General features: G+C 27.9%; 1 protein-coding gene and 1 pseudogene across 3 annotated transcripts; one reads left to right on the forward strand and one right to left on the reverse strand.

The window, feature by feature from the left end:
- The first annotated feature begins 633 nt into the window (after positions 1 to 633).
- Positions 634 to 2,214, forward strand: LOC145183771 (uncharacterized; annotated as a pseudogene).
- A 2,763-nt stretch (positions 2,215 to 4,977) lies between these two features.
- LOC145186741 (kinesin-II 95 kDa subunit-like) lies at positions 4,978 to 26,461 on the reverse strand. Of its 3 annotated transcripts, none has more exons than XM_090095079.1 (27): positions 26,126 to 26,461; positions 21,659 to 21,739; positions 20,001 to 20,083; positions 19,784 to 19,888; positions 19,471 to 19,541; positions 19,275 to 19,328; positions 18,278 to 18,402; positions 18,114 to 18,197; positions 17,627 to 17,706; positions 17,426 to 17,495; positions 16,949 to 17,041; positions 16,533 to 16,604; positions 15,847 to 15,907; positions 15,265 to 15,308; positions 15,094 to 15,137; positions 14,757 to 14,852; positions 14,249 to 14,337; positions 11,964 to 12,085; positions 11,615 to 11,707; positions 11,216 to 11,320; positions 10,919 to 11,038; positions 8,442 to 8,560; positions 8,241 to 8,357; positions 6,156 to 6,261; positions 5,415 to 5,554; positions 5,253 to 5,330; positions 4,978 to 5,142 (listed from the first exon to the last, which is right to left on the reverse strand). In XM_090095079.1, the coding sequence occupies exons 2-27, from the start codon at positions 21,662 to 21,664 to the stop codon at positions 5,073 to 5,075; spliced, it is 2,247 nt and encodes a 748-aa protein (XP_089951205.1). In that variant the 5' UTR covers positions 21,665 to 21,739; positions 26,126 to 26,461; the 3' UTR covers positions 4,978 to 5,072. The 3 variants fall into 3 exon arrangements, with proteins under 3 accessions (XP_089951205.1, XP_089951206.1, XP_089951204.1); XM_090095080.1 differs by lacking the exon at positions 26,126 to 26,461 and adding an exon at positions 22,289 to 22,386; XM_090095078.1 differs by lacking the exon at positions 26,126 to 26,461 and having other exon boundaries at positions 21,659 to 21,789.
- Between the last annotated feature and the right edge of the window lie 953 nt (positions 26,462 to 27,414).

A 27,414-nucleotide genomic window follows, 5' to 3' on the forward strand; every position in this document is an offset into this window, starting at 1 on the left:
ATAAATTTGTTTGTCCTGTAACAACTTTTGTTGTAAATGAAGTTTTGTTGTATACCTATGTTTGCTGTTCATATCTCAAGCAATTTTAAATTTGAAAGTTTTCATGCTGGTGTTCGTGCTTTATTTCTTCATTATCTAAAAACCATATTACCACTCTTGATTGTTGGTCAAGAGTGGAAGAAACAATTTGCTATCTGAACAACATTGAAGTTGATCATCAAAGATTGATATTACAAGATCATATTGCATCTATGAATGCATCAGAAGTAGGTAAAAAAAATTTATAATATAGAAACAATCATCAGATTGTATTCTTATTTTTCAACATCTCGAAGTCTATACAATCAGTTAAGAAAAGATTTTAAACTTCCAAGTGTAAAAACACTGACAAAAATTACATCTAGGACAAAGAATGTTTCAGATATTAGTTTTATCAGCACTGTATTTTCAAATATAGAGGAGAATCAGAGAAATTGTATAATATTGGTAGATGAGGTTTATGTAAAGTCTCTTCTTCTCTACCATGGTGGTTCTCTATTTGGAAAAGCTCAAAATAATCCAGAGTTGTTAGCAAATACTGTTTTGGGTATCATGGTTAAATGTTAAAAAGGTGGACCATCTTTTTTGTGCAAAATGATACCTGGCTGTCATTTGGATGCTTCTTTTTTGTTTGAGCAAGTATGCTATGTTATTAATTCAATCAAGGCTAGTAGTGAAAAAGTTATTTCAGTTATTTGTGATGGAAATCGAACAAATCAAGCTTTTTTTAATATATTTGAGAGAGTTGAAGAAAAACCTTGGTTAACAAAATGTGGGATTTTTCTACTTTTTGATTATGTTCATCTACTAAAAAGTATCAGAAAAAACTGGATAACAGAAAAAACACAGGAATTGCATTTTGAAAAAAATCAAAATATGACTGCTAAATGGAGTGACCTTAAATGTTTATTTGATTTTGAGAAAGATCAGCTAATTAAATTATCTAGACTAAATTTTGTAGCTATACATCCAAAACCTATTGAAAGACAAAATGTTTCACGCTGTTTAAAAGTGTTTTGTGATGAAACTATAGCTGCTCTCAAAACTTATTCAAAAATTATCCACCCTTGTAAAATGAATGAAACCATTTGTTTTTTAGAAAAAGTTACTAAATTCTGGAAAATAGTTAGTGTAAAAGAAATTTATGGTGACACTCGATTTTTAGATTCTCGTAAAAGAGTTATTTCGGAAGAACTAGACATAAATTTGCAATATTTACTTGATTTCGGGGATATGGCTCTTAAAATGAGTGGTAAACAAGGGTGTAGAATAAAATCCTTAACTAGAAATGCAGGTACTTCAATTTGGCATACTTGTTATGGGTTAGTAGAGATGTGTAAATATTTGTTAAAAAACAATTTCATTTATGTTATGTTAGGAGAGTTCTTAGCAGATTATATTGAAAAAGCATTCAGTAAGTTTAGATAAGGTTCAGGCGGAACATATTTTATAACTGTTCAAAATGTTGTTGAAAAATTAAACATTGAAAAAGCTAAACTGTTATTGGAATTAAAAGTTGATGTTTCAGATTACACTACTGATATTGAGCATTTATGTCAAAAATGCGGCTATTTTAGAAGTGAAGAATCTTGTGATATAATTAATCAATTTCCTGAACTAGAAGCATCTTTGCCACTGAGTACAAAAATGGCTCTGTTTTATATTGCAGGCTATGTTACAAGAAAAGATGATGTCAGTGAAAATGAATTGTTGACTGACACTGCATTTTATTTTCAGTTGTATGGAGACTACACAAAAACTATGGACAGAGGTGGATTGTGGGTACCTCTGGATTACTGTGTTCAGTGGGGTTTTTTTTGTTACATTATTTTTGAAATTGAGAAAAAAATGACATGCAGAAAGTTGTTGTGTAATATATTTATGATGATATCAGATATTTATAACTTAAACATGCTAAAGAAACATGGTGTTATATTGTCAAACATATTTCTTAAAAATTATTGTTTGTTTATTTCACCTAAGTCCTCTAAAGAACCTGTATTAAAGGTTTTAAAATTATCTGTAAAGCATTAAAAAGTGTTGCTATGTACAATTTCTAATATTTGATGGGTTTATTTGATGGGTTTATTTAATAGGTTTTTTTGCATTATTTTAAAGATTATTCATTTTTCTTTTGTGATTTCGTTTTTAGATAAAACTCATTATTCTGAAAAATGTTGTTTTTCATTACTTTTTGTTTTATTAAAATTTTATGACATTTATTAAAACTGCATTAGACACTTTGTGCATTGAAACAGTTCCTTTTAAATTTAATAAATTAACTGAAAATAATGTTGCTCGCTTATTTTTTCAACCATTTTTTTATATTTTCCGTAAGATTGTCCGCCCCCAGTTAAAAATACGGATTCGCGACGGGAAGGCCTGTAATAAGTATCGCCATGACTCAAGACAAAAAATGATCAAACTCGCTTTTTTACGTATGAACAACTGCTCTAAAGGCTAAATCAGAATGTTTTTCTCTGTCAAAAACAGCCCTAACAAATTTTTTTTTTCTCCATTACATAATTAGTTTCCAGAAAAAGGTTATTTACAAAAAAGTAATTTTTTTGCCATCCCAAGCCAAATTTATCTACAAAATTTCAATAAAATACTTTCTAAATACTAAATGTTAAAACTTAAAAGCAACATTTTAATTTTTTTTACGGAAAAAAAGTCCCTTTTATACTCAAAAATCACTAGTAAAAGAAATTGAAATTGATACTCATCTTGAGTTAACTTTCAATTTTGTTCTTTAATCAGTTTTTTGAAGAGTTTTGTTGTTTCCTTGTAACTTTTAGAACTTTTCTACTCTGTCACAATAATATTCTAGAATTCGGTTACAACAAAAGCTTGCTTCTAACTTGAGTGCGTGTTCAACCAACTCCTGCTCCATAGTATTATTCAAATCCTTGGACCTTCTAAACTTTACGTTCCTATTTAATCCTTTAAAATAACGTCTTAGCGTTCGTTTTGGGATCCCATATTTTTTATGAACTTCATTTAATCCAATAACACCTTGCGATAATTTGGTTAACGCCTCTTCCATGTCTTCATTTTTCTTGAGATTATAAAGTCGTTTTGACGTAATGGCCTATCAAATAACAAAAATCAAAAACAGAAAAGAAAGAAGGTAAAAAATCGGTCGATCTATGAAATTCTAAAGTCTAAATTGTACCAGGTATGATTTAGGCGTCTCACACAAGTACGACCAAGAATACTACGTAAACCCTTACTAAAATTAGCATAACATCACACTGATTGATCGTAATGCGTGTTAGTTTCGCTCATATAAATCTATAATAATTACAAAACTTAGAGCACTATCTACAAAGCTCCAAAAAACAATAAATACTTACAAGAGTAACTACCACACATATGTAGAATATCATACGAAAACAGCGAAAAGCTTCTTAATAAAAGTATCTCATAGAAGACAGCGTGACATGTCACAATAAAACTTTCAGACTATATGTGGCACCATCTACATCCTAACGTCGCACTACTACAGCTGTAGCAACCATAACACTCCAAATACAGAACAGGTACGACTTGAGAAACCTTACTCCATGTCAAGAAACTTTACAACAGAATATTTAAAAAATGCCATCAGCTCAGTAAAAAATGAGTTATGTGTAAAATCAGGTCCTGAAAAATTTAAGATTCCCATTTGCGCTGTTAGAGATAAATTAAACGATCGCCATACAAGAAGTGGTGGCAGAAAAACTTTTTTTGACGAAATGATTAATTTGGTATTAGGCTGTGGAGATGAATCTAATAAAGATATATAGAGAATAAAATTTTGCATTTTATGCTGATTTGATTGACCACTCGAAACAGAAGATTGACAGCACGGAATGTAGATGTTAACATTACGCAAGTCGAAATAGTTTCTTAAATACTGTGACTATGAAGAACACGATTTTAATGGTTGAATTGCTATGAAAAAACAACTGCCACATCCACAATAAAGTAAAAAGTTTGGCTTGAGCTACAAAACAAAATCTCGACAATTAATAAGAAAGTTCTTGAGACTAATGTGCTTGTTCGTCGATGCTAAAGGGAACAAGTATTAACATACTCTAAAGTTTAAATGGTTAAACTTGCGGTGGGTCAATTCTTATATAGGGTTGTTAGGGACAACAACTAAGTTGGTGAATTAATTAATAATTGAAAAAGATATAGTGAAATTTTAAAATTGAACGGATTGCTGTCAGGGAAAAGTTTCATTGGACAAATAGTTTTTCAGGAAGATAATGGATCTTTGTGAATTGTAATTGTCCGAGTAAGGTGGAGTGAGATTGCAATCGATCTTGAAAAATAAATGGAAGTAACGCCACGTTTCTGTAAAACGGTAATCAATTTTTTTATTCAAGACGAAAGAAGGATTTTTTTTTTTTTGTAGAAAAGAGCAGATTTTATTTTCAAAAAAATTTCAAATGAAATTTTCACACAATAAATTCAATGACTGTTATCAAAGTGCATTAAACTACATTTTATTTATTGCGAAAATTCAATTTGTCGTAATGGACATTTTGAGCGCTTGTGTGTCTTATTAATGCACGAAAATTTATTTTATTTTAAATTCAATTGTAAAGCTTGCAAGTGTAACAAACTATTAGTGGTAAATATTGAGAAAATTAGAGTAAAACAGAAAATAAAACTATTTCTCACTCCTAAAATTTCATTCTTTACTATTTACACTCCCTGAATTTATTTATTAAATTTATTTCCAACAAATTTAATTATATTCACCAATTTTATTGATATAAATTATAAATATATTAGCAATTAATGTACAAATTAAAAAAACGTTAAGCTGAAAATTTTATTTACACCTAAAAACGAGATCGTTTTACTAATTTACGGAGCATTTGGAGACAAATGAAGCCAAGCAACTTTAGATTGTATTATGAAACTTGGCTTCGCTTATTTCTTTCATTTTCTTTTTTTCGTAACTTCAAAAAAACTTTATGGCAGCAAGCGTAAGCAGACGCGATACATCAGGACAATAAGAATGCAAAGATTAAAAATGATTAATTCTTCACAAGCCCTCGAGCTATAGGATACTCTTCGTTTCCAGTCTTTGAATATAACCTTCCCGGTCTAAAAACAATTTGAACTTTTCTTCATCTCAATAATAATATTAGAAATATCTATTTAAAAAATCTCAAAGTAAATGGCAAATTACATAACCATTTTTAATTAATACTAACCCAACAAGTTTTGCAGTTTTAGGTCTTTCGCCTCTTTTTCCTTTGATCTTTATTTTTGTATTAAATGTGTTCGACGAACTGAAAAATGATATTAAGATTTTTACACTAAATAACTAAACAGTTGCTTAAAAAAAAACAAAATTGAGGAAAATAAAGTCTTACGAAGCGTCTAATGTAAGATCATCTTCGTTCTGCAGAGCAGCATCAAGAGCAGCTTGTATACGAGGAGCAACAGAAGGACCTTCATAATCACGTGTCGTACGGCTGGGCATATCTAATTCAATTTGAATTATATTCTCCATCTAAAATAAAACTTTCACAAATGAATAAATTTTTCGTTGTCACTTATTAAACTATACTAAAACAGAAAATTTTCTTAACTACAAAAGTGGAGACAAACTTTTTCAATGTTTATTAGTTCTAAGAACTTATGAGAAATGGACCGAAACCCAAAACTTTACGAAACCACGTGAAATCTCCTGTTGGGCTTCTGCAGGACCATTAGCAATGAAAACTTTTTTTTTTAAAAAAAAGAAAAATTGACAACATTAAAAAAAAATTAAGCATTTCAATATTTTTGGAGAAAAAAAAAAAAGCTTTTTTATAAACAATAAAAGAATAGGTGTGTTGACTAAGCCTGAGTTGAAGCTCTTCATAATTACAATATTGGAATAACAACATAGCAAGACAACTATCAGATTGTGTTTTGACTATTTATAGATAGAGAAACACAAATGCTAATCTCCTCTATCGCTAACTCTTTCTATTATTAACTTTTAAACCTAATGGAACATCACATAATAAAAAAGATTGAATCAGTAGGTAGTTTTAACCAATGTCATATTCTCGATTTTTTTAAAGCATTTTACAAAATAAAATTATAAAAGCAGGTATTAACTTTACCTTATACCGAGGACTACCACCCAATAATGCAGCTTTACGTGCATATTCCGATATAGGACGCTTATTTCCTACTGCTGAAACAGGACGCTTGGCCATTTGCTGAGGGCTAAAGAAATACAAGATGCATTTAATATTCCACTATTTTGAAAAATAAGGATAATTCAAATAGGAAATGAGGGCGTTAGTGCACATTTGCAAACGCAACTCCTCACCTACGTTTTTTTTAAATTCCAAACAGGCTTCCCTTTATCCTTTGCCCCTTATTTAAACATGAAGAAAAATAAAAGTTAACAAAAGCGCAAACATTCTCCATTTTCACAATACAAATAGTTTGTTACTTCAACAAAATAACGATCTTTTTTTAAAATAGTTATCAGGATTTTCACAACTGCAGTGATTAAGTTTAAAATAGGAATCTCTGGTTTCTTAAAGTTTTTAATAACTTGGGTCTCGAGAGTTTCTTAATAATCCTTACTTGAGCCTGAAAAATTTTTAAATAAATTGTTAAAAACTTTTTTCATACTTTTGATGGTTTTGTTATAAAAACAAGTTTAGAGGGAATGAAAACAAATTAGACCATAATATCAAGTGTTGTAATTACACTTAATTACGGTTGCTCAATTCAAAATGCAGAAAAGTAGTATTTACAATCTTACTCATTAGAAAAGCTTATTCTCATTAGCCACAAAGTCAGTATTGGATATAATAAGCTTTGAGATAGACATTTCAGTGATTATTAAAAAAGGTTTTTTCAGAAAACTGGCTGCCTGATAACTACTGATGGCAATAAGGATCATTTAATTTAATTTGAAGGCTTGCCAGACTAAAAGATGCTGCCTGTTACATTTGGGGATCCTACATCAGCTATCCCTGAATCTAATCCAAATCATAAAACGATACTAATATGATAAAAGGAATGAAGAATGCAATAACAAAGATCATGAAGACACAACTGCCAAAGCTAGTTTAGAGGATGGAAACATCTTTACTATATTCTTAAAATTAGGTCTTTTTTAACCTCTGGTTTATTATAAAAATGATTTCATTTAAAAACAAAAGTGTGCTTAAAGTGTAGAAGCAACTGTTCAAGCCATAGATTATCGTATAAAGACATTAAACATGAGAAAAAAATTAGTAGTCAACATTCAGCAGTTGATTAGAATTAACTTTCTCAAGACATCTCATACTTTATTAATCAAAGAATAGGGGAACCAGAATGTATTGCTCAGATTAAAACTTTCCTACTTTTAAGAGAAAAAAAGTCAGAGGTTTTTTTGCTTCCACAGTAAAGTCTTGAACTTCAAAGCAAAAAAAAAATTAAAAGTAAAAAACAGATCATATTGAAGCAATACAGCACCAAGTAAAAAACAGATCATATTGAAGCAATATAGCACCAAGTAAAAAACAGATCATATTGAAGCAATATAGCACCAAGTAAAAAACAGATCATATTGAAGCAATATAGCACCAAGTAAAAAACAGATCATATTGAAGCACCAAGTAAAAAGCAAGAACAAAGCAATACGAGATCAAGCAACTGTGACATGATTCCATACTACTTGTCTGAATTAATGTGGGCACAGTGTTTTAGAGAACACTATTTATTTTATCTTAATTTTTTACACTATCTCTTTTTTTCTTTTAAACTCTAGTTAGAAAATGAAATCTTATGTTATTGATAAAATTGTTTTAACCTATCAAAGAAATATCTTAAAATATGTATAAGAAATGAAATTTTGAATGTGAAATCTGTATGCAAAATTTTTTTCCTGTAATATAACAATAATTATAGGGTGGAAATTTAATTTAAAGCAATAAAAACTGTTACAAAAAAATCTTTGAATGATGGAATTTGATTTACTCATACAGAAAAAATGCCCCATATTAGCATTTTGGTAAGGTTTTTTTTATTCCTTCAACTTTAAATACTTTGCGTTGGCCAAAAATCATAATACAAACCAATTTATTTTAATACAACATTCTTTCATTAACTGTATAATTCCCAATTAAAAAAGATCATGGCACTAAAAAAGAAAACAGAAGGTGCAAAAGTGTATTATTGCTAAAAATAGATATGATACTAACTTGGAGTGATTTGTTAATGGTTTCATAATCCAACTTTCAGTATCTGGTTCAAAATAAGCTCTTTGTTTTACTTTTTCTCTATCATCTGGCGGAATGAAGTTTTCAATAATCAAAGTTCTAGAACAAGTTTTTTAATAAAAGAAGATTGAGGAAAATGGTGGAATTTTCATAAGAAGGAAACACACACAAAAATGCATTTACTTTAGTTTAATAGCTCTATTTAGTTCTTCTAGTGTGGTTGCCAACACTTGACGTTCTTTTATATGATCTTCTTGTGCATCAATAATTTCTTGCTTTGTAGTTTGCAATTTGGCAAACAACTGTTTTAAAAAAAATTAATTAATTGGTAATTAAGCATTATTCACATTTTAGATAATAAAAAACATGTACAGTGGCTTTAAAAAACTTAAGGTCACTTAAATTTTTTTAGCGATTTCTTAAATGATTTGCATGCTTTTTAAAAAAATAAAAAAAAAGAAGGGAAATTTTTATAAAAATTTTTTATATGGAATACATTGTATAACCAAAATAATTTAAAAAAAAAACATTAAAAAAATATGTTATTTTGGAACCAAAATCAATCAAAAAAGAAATTCAGGTCAAAAAACTATAATAAAAAAATGTAAAGCTTATTTTCCAAGGTCTCTTTGTAATAATACTGGTTATTTTTCCTATATAAATATTATGAAATCCTATCCCCTGATGAGAAATGCATCCCTATATACCTATCGAGCCAGCACTGCCTTGTACTCTTGGTACACAAAATCTTTCCTTATATTTCTTGAAGCTAATTTTTTAACAATAAACCATGATTTATGATTAACCACTTCAAAATTTGATTCATCACTAAAAATGACCTTAAACCAATCTTATACTGACCAGTGAAGTCTTTCCTTACACCACTTACATCATTTAATCCTATCTGTCACCCTTAAAGTGGCTTTCTGGCAGCAACATAACAATCAATACCTTTTTTATTAAGACACCTTCTAACTGTGCTATAACTAACACTAACATAATCAGCCTCATTACTTAACTCAGCTAACAGTTCTCAGTAGCTAATTTTGAGATCTTCCCTTCCCTTTGATACAGTAAATTTTGATCCCTAGAATTAAGCTTTGACAGCCTGTAAACTCTTGGTGAAGCTTTTATGTCATTTGAAAGTTTGTAGTTTTTCAGCATTGTTTGGACACAGCTGACTTTTTATTTCTTGTCTTTTTTTATTATCTTTGGATGGATATATTTTGATAAACTATTTGCCATTTGACTCTTATTTTTTGCCCATTATTCTGCTTCTGGTGTGCCAATTTACAAACTGAAATATCTCTTGAAATACTGGTTAGAAATTGACTTTTTTTTCAAATTTATTTGTAATTTATATTGGTTAAACTGAGTACGAATTTTCAGGATTCTCATGACATCCATTTTCACTTAAAATTAAACACAAAACACAATGATAAAGAAACATAAAGAATACAATTAAAATCTAATGATTTTTTTTGTGTTATTTATCTCTTCAAGGGAAAATAATAATGGGACCAATTTGCCCCATTACAGTTTTAACAAACTGTTTTTTTAATAATCTTCTAATAGCAAGAGTCACCATAAAAGTTGCAACCTTTTGCAGAATGTGTATAAATTCTTATTGCTGTTGTTGTTGTTTGATATACTTTTAAACCATAAAAAAGTTTGATGAATAACATTCCAAACCCATTACAAATATGATCCCAATATATAGTCAAAGTATAATTTTGTGACATTCAAATAGCTCTTGTGTTTAAACCACTAAATTATCATTATTATTATCACTATTTTTTTTTGAATTACCAAGGTACCACGTTTTACAAACTTGATTTGATAAACCATAACTAGTTTTTTGATTGCTATTAGCATGAAGTCATAAAAGATTATGTTCAGAATTGTTAATTTTTACTTAAACAATCAAGATCAAAAGTTATTAATTTGAAGATGAGGGATTTAAAAAGAAATAGTTCAACTAGCATTGAAACATTATGGTAATACTAAATTGATTTAGTATACACAGATGGTTGTAGACCTAAATTCAAAAAACTTAGGTCTACACCCACCATCTGTGTTAACTGGTAAACAAATGAAGAAGGTCAATAAAAATTTCATTTACAAGCTAAACATTAGTGAATGTTTCACAACTTGTAAATTCAATATTTCAAAAACTGGTGTGATGAATGCAAAGAAGAAATTCCGATTCAAACTTATGAAGAAAGTTTCTGGTGCAAAATATGTAAAAGATCTGTGCCGCAAATTACTTAGCATTTGAATACTGATTTAAGTAATCAAACTCAACTCTCTTACTAGGTATATAGTTAAACATATATATATATGTGTGTGTGTGTGTGTGTGTGTGTGTGTGTGTGTGTGTGTGTGTGTGTGTGTGTGTGTGTGTGTGTGTGTGTGTGTGTGTGTGTGTGTGTGTGTGACAGATATATATGAACTTTTAGTAATCATATTCCCTAAAACTGAGGGAAACTATAAAGTTTTAAACTTTGATGACAATTTCCTGAACTTAACATATAAACAAGTAATAAAATGACAGAGAACAAGTGACAAAATTAGAGTTGGAAATTTGATATAGAAAAGAAGATATAAAAAAAGATACAAAAAAAGAAAAAACATAAATATCAGAAAAGTTACAAAACAACCTTTTTCAACTTTTTTGTCTTAACATCAACTTCTTGCTGTAAAGAAGTAAAGTTTTCTTTGATTTCGACTGCATTCTCCTCTTGCTGCTCAAGCTTTTGTGCTATCTCTCGCTCACGTTTCTAAGAGAAAAACCACTTTTTAACAGAGAATCATTTTATCAAATGTGATTTACAAGCAACCAAAAGTCACTAAATACACACTTGAAGCAAATGTAAAATTTAATTTCACTTCAAATGTTTATTTTTAAAAACTTTCATGCAACAAAAATTAGCATTAGTAAAATGAACAAAAATAACCTTTTGTTCCAAAATCTCTTTTCTTCTTAGTTCCAGTGCTTTTTCCTGTTCAGTAGTTTTATCAATAATACTTTTTCCACCAACTAGTAGCTTACTTTCCATAGCCTGTAGATTGAAGTGTTAATTTAACATTGTTATCTTTTTAACACACATAAAAAAAATAGGCTAAAAAAAATAAAAAAAATAGGCTTTTTTTTCAAGCTAGGTATATAATTAAACAAAAATGTATAAAAAAAAATGCTACAGACATTAAAAATTCAACTAGTTAAAATTTAGAGTAATGGATGAAATTATCCTGGGTTTTAAATTTTTCATAGCCAATTAGAACTGGATATCAAGGAATGCCTGGTATCATAATTATTCCACTAAAAAGTGATTGCAGAATATGTATTATTTTACCTTTATTTTTGCTCCAATAGCTTCCGCTTTTTGCTGTTCTTTTTTAAGTTGACTTGAACGCTTATCAATTTCTGCAATCATTTTTGCTTTTTCCTGAATATATATATATATATATATATATATATATATATATATATATATATATATATATATATATATATATATATATATATATACATATATATATATATATATAATATATATTGATAAAAAATTACAGTTTAATACACTCCAATGTATTAAGTTATATATCAATTGTTAGCTTACAGAAAGAGTAAAATTAAAATTGCATTCTCCAAGAATACTTGTAAACTTAAAAAAGTAATTCAGCAGTATATAAATCTTGCACCTCTTCCACCATACTGTTGTTTTGAAGCAGCATTTGTTTTTCTTGATCAAGTTTAGCTTGCTGCTCTTTAAGAATATCTTCAGTTGCATCTTCTACTTCATCTTCTGCTTCAGATTCTTCTACTACAATAAACAAAAAATTATGTTTATAAATTTTCTACATAAATCAGACAAAGTATTTTGTATCAAATTAGAAAAAATTCTAAGAGCACATAATTTTTGATTGCAGGCTAGGGATGTCGAACCCAATTATTTGTTATTTGGGTATTTGGTATTTTTAGCACTATTTAGGGTCACCCAAATATTTGTATTTTTACCCATATATTTGTATACAAATAGTGCAAAAATTTTAAAATTATTTTTCAGTATTTTTTTAAAAAATAACCGTCACATTTTTTAAAATATAATTTGTTACAAACCCTTTATTTCAATTTCTAAGTTATGCAATTTCTGTGAATTTTATATCATAATTACTTCACTACTACTGAAATTTTTTAAAACTTATCTTTGTTTAATTGTGAATTTAATCAAGTAATTATTGAAATTATACAAAGAAGTACTATAAATACTACTATCAGGTATGAGTCTCATGCTTTTTTAGGTTACGTTGACTAAACTAAAATTTTATTTAGAAAATGTTAAAAATTCAGGCAAAATGTTAAAGATTCAAGAGTCTAAAGTCATGGGAAGTCATGGGAAAGAAATTTAGTACAATAATTGATGAGTGGACTGATAATACATTCAAGAGATATATAAATATCAAAATTCACAATGGCACTGAATCTAAGCAATTTGCATTAACTTCTGTTGGATCAAGTAGTTGTAATGCTGAAATATTGAAAACAATTGTCAAAAAAAAACTCCAGGACATCAAACTTGACATTTCAGAAGATATTGTCTCAACTATAAACAATGGAGCTTCTGTAATGAAACAATATGCCACCTTGATGCCATTTGAAAGTCAACTTTGTTACAATCATGGAAAAAATTAAGCTATTGTTGACTGTTTATATCAAAAAGATCGTGAAGAGATGGATGAATATAATGATAATGTTGAACATGATGATGAAGATGAAGATTTTGATAAAAAACTAGATTTTGATGAACAAGAAAGCTCTTTAGCAATGGAAAATCCTACTTTGATGTTATATCAGTTGTTCAAGGATATGTGAGAAAATTTTGAAAATCTCCATTAAAAATTGCTTGCTTTAAAGAAAATGTCCAAGAAACAACAGGAAAAGATTTAACTTTATTAACTGACTGCAAGACAAGATGGAATAGTGTACTTCCTATGTTGCAGAGATTTTATGAACTGAAAGAAATTGTAAAAACTACAATAATTGAATTTGAAGGTTCATATGATGACAGCATTGAAACTAAAGTTAAAGACATAATAGATTGTTTGATTCCTGTTGAAGAAGTTATTAAAAAATTAAGTTCTAAGTGCTGCAATTTAGAGGGATCATTTATCTATTTATTCAACACACTCAATGCACAGGAAAGTAATATTGCGCAAAAAATGCTTGAAAATTTAAAAACTTGAATTGATTCACGAAGAAATGTCGATTTAATATCAACATTGATTTTTTTTCACGCTGGTGATTATCCAAAAGAAAATAAATATTTTAAATATTCATCAAAATTAACTATTAGAAAAGAAATTAGGGAACTCAATACAAGACTATTTGCAGAATCATTGTTGGAAGAAAACGATGATGAAAATGATTCAAATACAACATCCAAGCTTGATGAAACTATCAACCACTTTGTAAACCATCAGAAAACAGTCAAAACTTCGATCGAAAATGAAATTAAGGCATTTGAAGGAACAAAAGAATGTACAAATAAACTTCAGATGATCTACGATGCCTTATTAACTGAGCAAGCAACATCAACAGACGTTGAAAGAGTCTTTTCTGTAGCTGGAAACTTCAAGACTAAACTTCGTAATAGAATAAAAAAAGAAAAATTGAATATGCTTGTATTTTAAAATATCACTTAAATAAAAGCTAAAATTTGAATTGAAATCAATCGATTTTTTGCATACATTTTACTATTTGGTATTTGTACAAATATTGAAAACTTAAATATTTGGCATCCCTATTGCAGGCATAAATTAATAATTAAAGCACAAAAAGTAAACTTGATTAAAATATGTAACTAACTTTGTTGCTAACCAAACCAAACAATTTTTTAAAACATTTCTTTTTTTAGAAAAAATGAAAGTAATTTTTTATAATGAGAGAATTTTTGGTTTTAAATACATCACTAGTGTAACAAAATAACCTGTTCCATCTGGTTTTAATTTTTTCTTCCTCTTTATTTTTCCACTACTTATGCCACTTCCACCTTTTTTCTCTAATTGAGCACGCAACCTAGGAAGAACTAAAACTTAAAGTTATAGTAATATCATATCAATAAGACAGAAATTTTTTTTAAGGAATTTAGCAATAGTAGTATAATTTTTAAGGAAGTCTAGCAATTTTATACCCTGGTTATAAAATAATTTTACCCCCAGTTTTTGAATTCAAATGTATAACTACAACTAGATTTAACTAACTATTACCTGTAAATACACCTTCATTCACAACAATTTGTAAAAATGATTAATAAAAGAACTCATATTTATTTCCTAAAGAAGTGATGATTTTTAAAATCTTTTGTCTCTTGTGATTTGCATTAAAAAAAAAAACATGTTTTGCTTTCACACATTAATTACTATTAACTTTCTAGAAAAGGGCTTAATTTACAACTTTATAACATTATGAAAAACTGTATCTCTTGAGTTTATTACCTTTGTATTTCTTCTTGAAATTCTCGGAGTAATGCATCTTTAGGATCCTCATTGATTTTAGGCTTATTCTTTATGTTTTTTGCACGATTGGCATACCTAAACATGTACATGAAAAAAATATACATATCTAAATATATATATGGAAAGCTATAACATGAATAAAACCCAACTACTTGCAAGTTTTTCATAATCGGAATAAATTCTAGATACCATGAAAAATAAAAAAACTTAGCATGCTGGAAATGAAATATCTAGAGGATGACATAATAAAGAATGTTTGAATCTCAAAAAACTTAAAATGTTTATGTCAACAGTAAAATTATTTTTCAGAACATACCTAAGAGTTGTTATAGTCTCTTCATAGTTATAACTTGCTGGTCCCTTAAAAAAAAAAAACACTTTTTATTTGTTTTAAAAGGAAAATGATTCATAATAAGTAATTGCTTGAATCTGCAGATGGGTAAATTTTCACAAAAGTATGTGTCAAGTAAATAACCAGCATACATACCATGTTAGCAACCATTACTGTTCTAGCATTACCACCCAAGGAGTCTGAAAAATATTTTACACCACCTTATATTTTTTGTCTTACATGATAATGATTCATGGGATTTTTGAAATATTTTGAGAACCATTTAAACATTTTCGATCAGTTTTTTTATTGTTTTAAAGCAAAATTTTCTCTGAATACATTAAAGCTTTTAGAAATCTTTGAGGTGATCATAACATTTCCCCAATTTAATGTAGACAACTCGTATGAGAATTTGGACAACAGTTTTTTTAAAAGTTTCACTTGTCCAATACAGATTTTCTCACTTCTACTTTAAAACAGGTTTTCTTTGTTTACAATCACCTTCTTTAAAACTACTTTTACATCATTTGAAAGGGAGATAAATTTGCTTTAAAACAATGAAAAAATTATCAAAATTCAAACATTTCAAAAATTCTAAGAAAGCTCACATTAAAAAGTTCCAAACAACAACAAAAAATCAACATTCTACAGAAGATTTGCTTTAAAAGTAAAAAATTTAGTCACAAATAAACTAATCAAAGTTAAAGTAAATATAATAAGATACAAAATAATAATTGCCTTGCAACAATCTGGTGAGCTTAGAGTCCCTATATGGTATGTGTGCACTTTTTCCATCAACCTGAATACAAATCAATAAATAATGGGAATTAGAAATTAAATATTTTCAATTTCTATTATACTTTAGTACCCAAATGTAAGTATCTTTTTTATATTAAGTTTGTTAAAAGATAAACTGTAAAACTGTAATCAATTTTCTGACTTTAATGAAAGTTACACAATAAAGATATGCTAACAAATGTAATAGCATAAAATTTTTCCTATTAATAATGTCAACACACCTGTAGAAATCATTTAAAAAGAGAAACATAAAAAAAGGAAAGTTATGGAGTAAGTAAATTGATCACATGCTTGCAAACTGTATAATTGAAAAAACTTTCAAGTAAAACAGTCATTAATACAGGCATATATAAAAGAATTTAAAGTGCATGCTTGCAAACTGTATAATTGAAAAAAATTTCAAATAAAACAGTTATTAATACAGACATATATAAAAGAATTTAAAGTAATAAACTTAACTTACTTAAAAAATATTTGTCACTTGAAATATTTTTGAGTAAATGATTAAAAATAAGCAATTGTTTTTTTTTACAAACAAATGTTATCATTGTATATATATTTGATATACTACAATTACACTGGATTACATTTGCATATTACACTTGTATCAAAACATACTTTCTTACCAATGCGGATATAACATTACCAAGAGCTGATAGAGAAAGATTGATTTTGGTTGCTTCCTTTAATCTCTCGCCCTTAATTTAAAAAATCACTAAATGCAATTTTAAACTCTTGCTATATAAGAAAACAAGCTTTATTTGCACATATAAAAAGATATACACAAACACACCCAGTGTGTTTGATTAAGTTATACTTAAAAAAGATTTTAATTTTAAAGAATCCATTTTTCCCTAGTAAGAAATTTAAATACAGAATACTTTAAAATAGGCCTGGTACTTAAGGAATGAGCAAATAATTTTGAATTTTATCTACTTTAACAGCAAAAAATGCAAAAAAAGCATTAACTAACTTTGAATATTCACTTAATAAAAAAAGTTAGGAAAAAAAAATTCCATAATTCAACAACTGAACAACAAACTTCTGCTTCTGTTTTATCTTGCCTCTCACTGCCAGCTAAATCAACCATATTTAATTTTCCAACACGAATGTGAGCTTCTCCATCTGGACCTACCTAGACAGTTTTATGAGTAATCATTTAGCTTTATAAGTATTATTTCATTTTGTAAGTACTATAAAGATAAACATAAATCAAAAACATATCATTCTAAAATTATTAGCAGAGAGCTCTTTAGACTGATTGCTTGAAAATTATTGAGAGATTAGATGATTATTTTAAAATATCTTATAGCAACTAAGTTATAGCAAGTATCTTATAGTAAGTATCTATTAGTGAGTTATATTTTAGTAAGTTATATATGGATGTTAAACAAAAAACAGCAACTTTTTTGTTTGTATTCAGTAAATGTTATCTTTTAATAAAAATATTATCCTAATTTCAAATTTTTAACTTTCATTTCTTGAACTAGAAAGTACATAAACTTTCTTATATTTATACCTCACTGCATTCAATGTATACAAGGAAAATTGCATGTGACCGAGATGAGTGTTCGTTCATTTTAGTTGCGCTAAAAAATAAACAGAAGATAATCAGGCTATCAGAAATGAAAGGACACTAAATGTAGGAAAATTTATATAAAACCAAAATTTGAACTAAAAAAAAAATTATATAAAAAAAGAAGCAACCTTGCTTACTTACCCAACAGCTCTATTTTGATTTCCAACATTCATAACATGCTCAATTTCTTTAACACTTTTTGTAACAAAAGATTGCAAATCCTAAGATTATATAAAAAAAATCACTCAGGAATGCTTAAGAAAATCACTCAAGAATGCTTAAGAATTACTATGCTTACTAAACAGGTAAGCTTTCCACATGTTAAAACTTTAATATTGAAATACAAATATACATTATGTTAATGCTAAGATAACAATTATGAGATGTCAGATTTAGCATAACCTCAAACTCTTTGTGCTTTCGTCTTTAAAAGAAAGATTGTATAAAAAAGTTCTTTCTCTACTTTTCATCTGTAAACTAAAATTTCCTTAAATTTCTTATGTAAAGTGAAGCTTTGTGTAAAGTTTTAGAATTAGAATGATTTTATGACAAATTTTTAATTCTCTGTATATTTTGTAAATGAGGTGTTCCTAAATTCTTTAAAAGGAGTTAGTAATACAAGACTTACTTTGACATATATTCCAGTATCAGGTCTCTCTTTTAACTCCAGTTTCTTTTTGTGGTCTTTAGAGAGAAGGTCTTTGATTTCCTCCTAAAAGAAATACATATTAGTAAACGTTAACAGAATACTGCAGCAAATAAAATGATAAATATAGAATTTTGAATTCTCACCTGATATATTTCCAGATAAGAAGCCCTAACTAGAAACTGCTGATTGTTAGTCCGAGATATATGTGTGAACATGTGATCAAAAGAATTAGGAATAACACCCCGTAACTCAGGATCTGATCGGACACCTTAAATAAAAAACAGATTGCATTCCATTCTCCATAAACACTATAGATATTGTAAACACTTGTCAATTTTAAGGTGAACAAAGAAAAACCCGAATTATCTATAATTTACATTATCATGCCAATGTAACAAAAATAAAATTTTTTTCAAGTTAAATTAGTGAAAAAACTGAAACAATTTTGTGTGTAAAATAATTACAGAATGGCCTTTTTTTTAAATAAGTTTTCAAGAAAATCCTTAAGGGACTATTCTATTAAGGAAATCATTGTGAAGCATAAAAATGCCCCTTGTTTCTGAGAACAAAAAAGGTACATGGGAAATATGGCTGAGATTTAAGATTTTAACAGATATGTATATTGCTTATCTTTTTGGCTATTTCTATGTAACTATATTGTAATCTGCATTAAAATTATACTATAAACTGCATTGTAAATTGCACTAAACAAATCTTTTTTAATATTTTGTTGATTTCTAAATATTATTGAGAATTAGTGTTAATCTTTTTTTTTTTTTCTTCTATATCCTTTTTTTTTTTTATTTCATTTTTTTTTTATTAGAGGAACTTATAACAGTTGAAAATTGTTCCAAAAACAGCTGTGACTGTAAATAATTATGTATAAAACAATTTAACGTTTTAACATTTTTTTAAAAAGCAATATTACAGTACAGATTATCAAATTTTATTTTTATTTATTTGTATTCTCAAAAAAGCAATAAAGTGTTTAAAGTAAGTCTCTGCAACATTTTTGTCTGGCTTTTGACACTTTGCTGTTAACAACAAAACAAACATTTTAAAATAACTTTTTTTAACTTGCCACATAAAAAGTATCAATTCCAAAATAAAAAAATAACATAAATAATTATTTAATTGTACCTTCCATGGTAAATGTTTTCCCAGTTCCAGTTTGTCCATATGCAAATATTGTCCCTATGATTATAGAAAAATCACTAATTAAAATTACTAATATTACAAAAGAATCAGCAAAGGATTAAATTGCTTCAAAAACATTATTTTTGCATGAGTCAATTTCTATAACTAATTCTGAATAAATTATGACATTGCAACATACCATTATAACCATTTAGAACTGATTCCACTAATTCTGAAAATGTTTCATCATACAAGTCTCGCTGTTTTGAACTACAAAAATTAAACATTGAAAAATAATGTTTAAAAACATTTAAAAAATTACAAATGCAAAAAGAAGCTTAAGTAAGAGCAAAATTAAAATTGCTATATATATATATATATATATATATATATATATATATATATATATATATATATATATATATATATATATATATGTATATTTATATATATATATATATAAACTTTTTAACTTTCTTGTATTTAATAATAATAAAAAAAAAGTTCAATACTTCCAATCATAAACAGAATCAAAAGTAAATTCACGAGGAGGTTCATCCTTTTTTGATGGGTTATTTAGATACACTATTCCTCGCTTGATGTCCATATTTACTACCCTACAAAGTTTTATAAACTAAGTAACAAATTTTAAGAAAAAAAATCATTTTTATTTCCATAATTAAAAAAACGAGATCTAATTAGTGAAAATTAGAAAATACATTAAATTACCTTTCATATCCAGCTGCTATTTCCTTTTCATTCATAGGTCGGCAACGAACAACAACCTTCACGCTCTCAGCAGGTTTTTTAGACTAAAAAACAATAATTAACTATTTTAATGTGTTATATGTTAACACTAAATACTGAGTAAAAGAAAGTATCTGTACAAATTAGAATTCAATTTCATTTATGGAGAGATAGAAACGGTTGTATTGGTCAACACTTTATTGCAATGATTTTTAAATGACATCTTGTTTTGATTAAATTTGACTCTTTTTTATTCATATTGGAGTAGATGGATATATTCTACCATAAATATAACTGTACTGTACTATTTACAAATATTGATTTCATATATAAAGTAGCTTGAATATTGTTTGTGACTTTAATATTAATTACATGCAGTTAGAATAAACTTATGCTTGCCTTTATTTTACACCTCATTTTAGCTAAACATTAGGTGAAATTTTATACATAAAGATATCTTTACTCTTTGATATTGGCAAAAACATTTTACAATTTTAAACAAAATAACTTTTAAAAGAAGTTTAAGAACTTCATTCCTTAAACTTAAAATATCAAAAAGTTTTGAAAGTTTTTAACTAAGTTTTCAAATAAATAGCTTATACTTAAGTTAAATTATTGAGTAAAGTTGTTTCTTTTATTAAGCAAATTGTAAGCATTCTAAACCATCATTACTAAAATATCGAATTTTTATTGTTTTCATCAGCATTTTTGATCTTTTAGTGTACAACTTTACATAGAATACTCATTAAGTCAAAGCTGGCAGATTTTTCACATAAACTATTTATTTGCATTAATTTAATGAAATTGTTCAAATTTTAGTTAGAACTCTTTTAGAAATAGTATAAAGCTCTTATTTTAGGCTACTTTTGAAACTTATTAGTACCTTGACAAAATATTTTTCCATTTAAACTCTTATTAACTTTATTGGATTCAAACCTGATGATGTTAATCAGGGCATTAAATTTATTAATTTTCTTCAATCCAAGCTTTGATTTTGAAAGCTATGGGGGCAAATACCATCACCAATCATTTTGTTCAATAAGCAAGTCTGCTGATGGAACTATGCGGTTCATCTATATAGGTATGCGGGTTAATTTGACCTGTGTAGAAGTTACACAAACCAATTCCACTAAAATTAAAGCAGCCCAAAACTCCAACTTTCCCACTACCACCTTTAACTTTAGTACATCTAAGGGATTACAATACTTTTCAGATTTAATTTTTCAACAAGAGCTTTGCTTCTCCTGTTCATTACTTCAAAGTTACTTTCATCATTGAAAATCAATTACTAACACTTTTTTATATACTAAGCAATTCTCTCCTTACACCACATTCTTGTAAGCCTTTATCTCTAGCCAACATCATCAGTTTTCAAAAGAAAAATCTTTTTTAATTAGAGTTTATAACTGTATTTGAAGAAACACATTTTTCACATTTTTTATTGAAGGTTTTGGTAAGTTTGGAATAACCTAAACTTGGATTGGCTCATGTATATTAACTTTAAAAAATATCAAGTAAATATATGCATGTTATATATATATATATATATATATATATATATATATATATATATATATATATATATATATATATATATATATCTGTGTGTGCATAAAACATATGGATGTAAAGTTCCTTACTGTCATGATATTCAATGAGTTTCAATGAATTAACTTTCTCACTTGCAATTTGCATATATATATAAATATATTTACAAGTTCCTAAAAACAAAAACAAAAGGAAGAACTGTTACATATGTTGCATGTGTAAATGTTACACAAAATCTCTTTAAATTTTACTTAATATTTATATAAATCTAACAGACAATCATTATAAGAAATCACCAATTTATAATAATTGCATTATGAAGATAATTAAAAAATTTTTTAAAAATAGCACATCTTTGCAATTACAAATTTAAATTGAGTATGAATATACAATCTTTTATCTTCCGCAAATAATTTAATACTTTGTATTTTCTGCTGATTATAGACTTAGATTTTAAAATGGCCTTTCAACTAAGTCACTGAAAAATTACTAAATTGTCCATTATGAGAAAATATACACATAAAGTTAATTATAAACCAATAATTTAGAAGTCTATGTATTTTGACTTGTTAAAATAGCAGATATGCTCTATTTCTTGGACGAATAAATAGAGAACTATAAACTTTAATGACAGAAACTCAAACTCTTTTCTAATCCCAAATAAAGATATAGTAGAGTAGCTTAAACTGTAATAAATAAATAGATAGTAAATTGAAAATAACTTTTTACATCCCATATAGGCACATTACATTTGTTTAATTTTTAGGTTCTATCTGATTTGCTATTCCAGTGAGCCAGTTAGAAACAGCGTTGCTTTCATTGACTAGATTTTAAAAAACTTGTTAGGATTCGTATTATATTCAAGTGTGTTAGACCAAGGATAAACAAATCTTTAAATACTATTTTCATTTTTCGAAATTGTTTTTTCCGTATGCGCGCTAGGTTATTTCATGGACGTATTGGAGATGAAAGTGCAACCTATTGTTTTTTAGCGAACCATGCTCGTTGCACATTGTTACAAATCTTTTGTTTTAAACAATGGAAATTAAGTTATATTAGTCTGTCGGTACGTCGAAAAGTTTTGGTCTCGCCTAACCAGTCACATCAAGTTCTTTTAATAATCCAAGATAAAAGAAATAGAACCAAGTTTTATGCTTAATTTTATATAGCTAGACCATGGCCTACTTAAATACACGGCCTTCTTTACTGCTTAAATCGAAAAAAAATAGAAGGCCAGTTTAAAAATCGTATATTCGGCCGGATGGACAAACTTTCTCAAATTAATTTTGATTATCGCGCTATAAATTTTCAGTATGTATATCTGGCACAGGATAAAAAATTTTACGTTAGCTAGCTAAATCTTAACTGCTAAATTTCAATAAACTTAATTGTGAATACTTAATTGTGGCTTCTTTTTAGTATAAGATAATGGTTGCACCTCTAATTATTTCTGTTGTAAAGTAGTCTCAGTTTTTTGTTTTCCAAACTACAATGATTTGAGAAAGGTATGAGTTATATTTTGCAATAGAAATTTTGGGACTGTCAAGTTCTGTGCATGAAATAAAAATATACAAATTCTCAAAAATAAGCTTCAAAAGTATAAAAAACTCTAACACAAACTGATTAAAAGTGAAACAAAATATTTTCATTTTTCTCTCTGTCTTTTTTTAAATGCAACTATGTTATCTGCAACAATTGAATCCCCGACTCTCTTTCTGGTGTTATTAAAATAAATATTTGAAATAACAGTGTGTATAATTTCTTTTCCATGACTTTGATGGTTTGAACATAAAAATGGTTGATACCCTTCTCTACTGCCAAGAACTAACTTTGCTGCTTTACGGTGTTGCATTTGAGACTGATAAATAACATCAAAAATGTGATCTAGCATAGCAAAACTGTCACAGACATATTCTAAAAGCAGTACTGATGGAGTTGTTAGCCCACCTCTGGATAATATATTTAAATAATTATAATCATTTAACTCCTGTTGACAATTTTGAGTACAAAGCAATTTGCAACATACTCCAAACTTCTTAATCAATTTTTTGGCAATAAAACCAGCAATATAACTGGCAACTTCACGAGAATCATCCGATAAAGTCACACAATCAAAATCTCTTTCTTTAATCTGCTCCATTAAGGATCTAACATGTTCTATATCTTTATCAGCATTGATATCATTTTCAAAAATGTCAATTCCTTCTTTTATCAAACTTTTTATTTGGATTATACTCTCACTATAAATGACATCTTTCAAACTGACAAGGAATCTGCCACCGCTCATTTGACGGTATTGTCCATATCTTCTTTCTAAGGGATCACTTTGAAAACAAGCAGTCAATATAAATTTGTACTTATCTTCCAGCAGATCTTCAATTAATGAAGCATGACATAATAAAGTTCTTTGCAGTGCTGATGATGTTTGGGGAGATAATGTATATTTCTCAAAATTTGGAATTTTTGTGTTTTTCCATTTGTTTAACCAGTCAGCAAAAGCTCGAAAAAACTCAGGTTTTTTATCATTTATAATAGCAGCATTACCAAGAAAATTATTAGAAAACTGATTTTTTGAATTTGTAATTGTCCACCATTTATTGAATAGAGTTAAGAATGATGCAATATCTAAACGGTCAGGAAAATATGAAATTATTGCTGCTGCTGTAGTTTCATGGAAGATACCTAAGGCAACACTGACATTTTGCTTCCATTTTCCAGGATGGACAACTTTGTTATTTATATTTGGTGCTTTTTTTAAACTTGCATCCAACAGACTGTCCTTTTCTAATAAATCATGAAATATTTTCCATGATATTTCTCCTGATTGAACATGAATTTCATCTTTGAAAGCTGAAAAATTAAATTCTGGAAAAATTAATCTTTTTTTATTAAGTAAGTTGTTTCGAATATTTTTAATCAGATGCACTGTGTCAAAGAATAAGTAAACTTTTTGTGATAGTACATTAATAAACAAACCATCTTTTTTTTCACCATGCGTATCAAGTAATTTTGTAAAAGAAGAAACATTTGAAGCGTGATTGTCACAAACAACACCTCGAACATTAAAATTATTTTTTATTAAAAATTGAATCAGGTTAAGAATTTCAGACTTTAACCAGTCACTGTTCAATTTTACAATTGGAACTGCTTTGACAATACAGGAGATACTTTCTTTCAAACCAACTACCATGAAAGAGACAATGCTTCTATAACATTCATTTTCCTCACTAATCCCAATAACATTGCCACCAGAATATTCAGCACATTGTTGCAAATACATTTCATCAAAAATTATTATAAGATCTTTCGATAAGTTCCCATTTTCATGTAGCAACTTCAAAACTTTCATAGAATCTATTTCACCTGATTTAAGCTTGCCTAACAAAGATATAGATGGGAGTGGGAATTCCTTCAGCAGTAAATGATAAGTTTGCAGTGAAGTGTACCGCAACATTAATGCAAATTGAAGAACATTTGAAGAATAAATTTGTTTTTTTTTTATTTGGTGACTTTTGAGTTCTTCAAGAATAGAAGACAACTTTTCTTTTTCTGTACTAAAATGTGAATTGAGATTTTCCAGCATACTCCTTCTTTTTAACATACATTGGTGGGTTACTCTGAACCATGATGGTAAGGAAACTGGAAGATTTTTATAAAAAAGTTGGACATGTAAATTTTTGTCGATACGAATAGACTCAGCAACTTCAGGTATGTGTAGTTCATTTTGAATAATTCTATGGAACACAACACAATCATCAAATTTTGAAAATAAATATCCTGCTGGTGAATCAGCAGCTGAAAGGGAATCAACATCTTTAATAATACCTTTTAATAAAAATTTCTGATATTCATCTTCTTGAAATATTCTTTTAGCTGGTGATTTTCTTGGTCCAGATATAACTGGAAGAGAAGCAGTTGCTATGCTAGCAGGGTATATTGTAGGAACAGGCTTTAGGTTATACAGCAAACGAAATCGTTTTTCTGATGCTCCTTTATGTACAAACTTTTTCTCAAAGTGTTTTAAACAGATCACAGATGATTTTGTGACAGTCCAGAAATTTCTATTTACAAATCTAATCCATAACTTTCTTAAATCATCATCTTTTGGAAAACTGAAAACTGGAACTACTTCACCACCTAGATAATTGGAGGTACAACCAACAACACAGCATTTATTAACCATAATTACTATCTATTTATAAAAAGAAGCTATAATCAAGTATATGAGGTTTAGTTGATGTGAAGATATAGAAAACGCTGAAGTTTTTATCCTATGCCGGATATACTTATTTAAAATTTATAGCGCAATAATTAAAATATGTTAAGAAAGTTTGTCCATCCTACAGAATATACGTTTTTTAAACTGGCCTTCTATTTTTTTTCGATTTAAGCAGAAAAGAAGGCCGTGTAATTAAGTAGGCCATGGCTAGACATTCTTAATATTTTAAGAAATAACGCTGATGATGATGATATAGAAATTGAGATCATTTACTTAACTACTTTAATACATTTTTAACTAGAGATATAATAGATAATACAAAATATAGTTTTGTAGCTACCTAGAGCACAATAGTTTCATGTCCAGGGAACTACTCAATCTATTATACTGTTGTAGACTTCCAGTTTATTAACATTATAGAATTTTTTTTTTTTTTTTTATGTTTAACAACAGAAATATATACAGTTAAGCATAAATATACATAAAATGAATGTAAATACAATAAAGAAAAAAATGTCACAGTTTTTAAGAATTCAGCAAAGCCAATTGCGGCAAACCGCAAGAACAACTATGTATTTAATATTAAAATAGTATGATTTACCAGCTTTATATACACTAAATTTTATTTAACAAAAACAAATGAGTTATTAGGCCGGGTGAATAAAAATGAGCAATTGCTTCTACTCAGTAATTGGTCAGCTTTACGTGAATAAAAACTTCAAGAAATTTTCTTGAGTTTTTATTCACGTAAAATTGAGCAACTACTGAGTAAATTGCTTACCTTTACGCAAATAAAAATATGAAAAAAACTGCTGAAGTTTTTAATCACGTAAAGCTGACCAATTACTGAGTAAAAGCAGTTGCTCATTTTTATTCACCCGGCCTATTATGTGCTTTTTATGACAAATGAAATAATATATGAAATATGAAAAAGAAAAACATGAAATATCTGGCCGCATTTTGCAAGATAATTATAAATTTCAGGCGCGGATCTAAGGGGTGGCCATTGTGGCAATGGCCATATAGTTTAAATTTAACGGCAGCCACGTTAGTTTTGGGTTTTTTTTGCTAAAGGAAAATCCCTAAAAACTTAAATTTGTTTGCCGTAATTTACGAATTTAGGCTATAAAGATTCCTGCCATGGCCACAACGGTTCTTATTATACGTTACCGACGTTTTATTCAATCAATAAATGCTGTGAAAAAGTTTTAAAATATCGATTTTTTATCGAAACTTCAACCGTGAAAATAAAATTTAGCCACAAAGTTACAAATTCCTGAATCCGCGAAAAAAAAATACTAAAAAAATACACAAACTGGTGAATGAAGGACCAAGGAATTGAATGAAACCAGATCTTGACAAAAAATTTTATTTCAGCTTTTTTATATTTCGCTATACTTTTTTTAGTCGTTTTAAAATTTACCTACAGGTCTATTTTATCATTGACAAACTTTGTTTAAAGGAAAATCTGTTCGTGCCGACAACTAATTTCCTTAACCTTGGTGTAATTTATTTAGTAATTTTTCAACGCGTGAAGTAGTTACATAATCCTGAACAGTCTTATGGGGGTCATGACCCTCCAGAAAACTCAAAGAAATGTAATTAAAAATAGAGTCTAAGGCCTTGTAT

Source organism: Hydra viridissima, unplaced genomic scaffold, assembly GCF_058129835.1.
Source record: "Hydra viridissima isolate aposymbiotic clone 2 unplaced genomic scaffold, HvirCarnegie_v1 scaffold_8, whole genome shotgun sequence".
Classification (NCBI taxonomy): domain Eukaryota; kingdom Metazoa; phylum Cnidaria; class Hydrozoa; order Anthoathecata; family Hydridae; genus Hydra; species Hydra viridissima.

Bases quoted from the DNA above. Each gene is read 5' to 3' on its own strand.
- LOC145186741 (XM_090095079.1), bottom strand. The intron at 14,338-14,756 runs GTAATAAACTCA...AGTTCTTCCTAG, and splicing joins TTTCAAGAAGAAATACAAAG to GTTGCGTGCTCAATTAGAGA. The intron at 11,039-11,215 runs GTTATTTTTGTT...TTTTTCTCTTAG, and splicing joins AAGAGATTTTGGAACAAAAG to AAACGTGAGCGAGAGATAGC.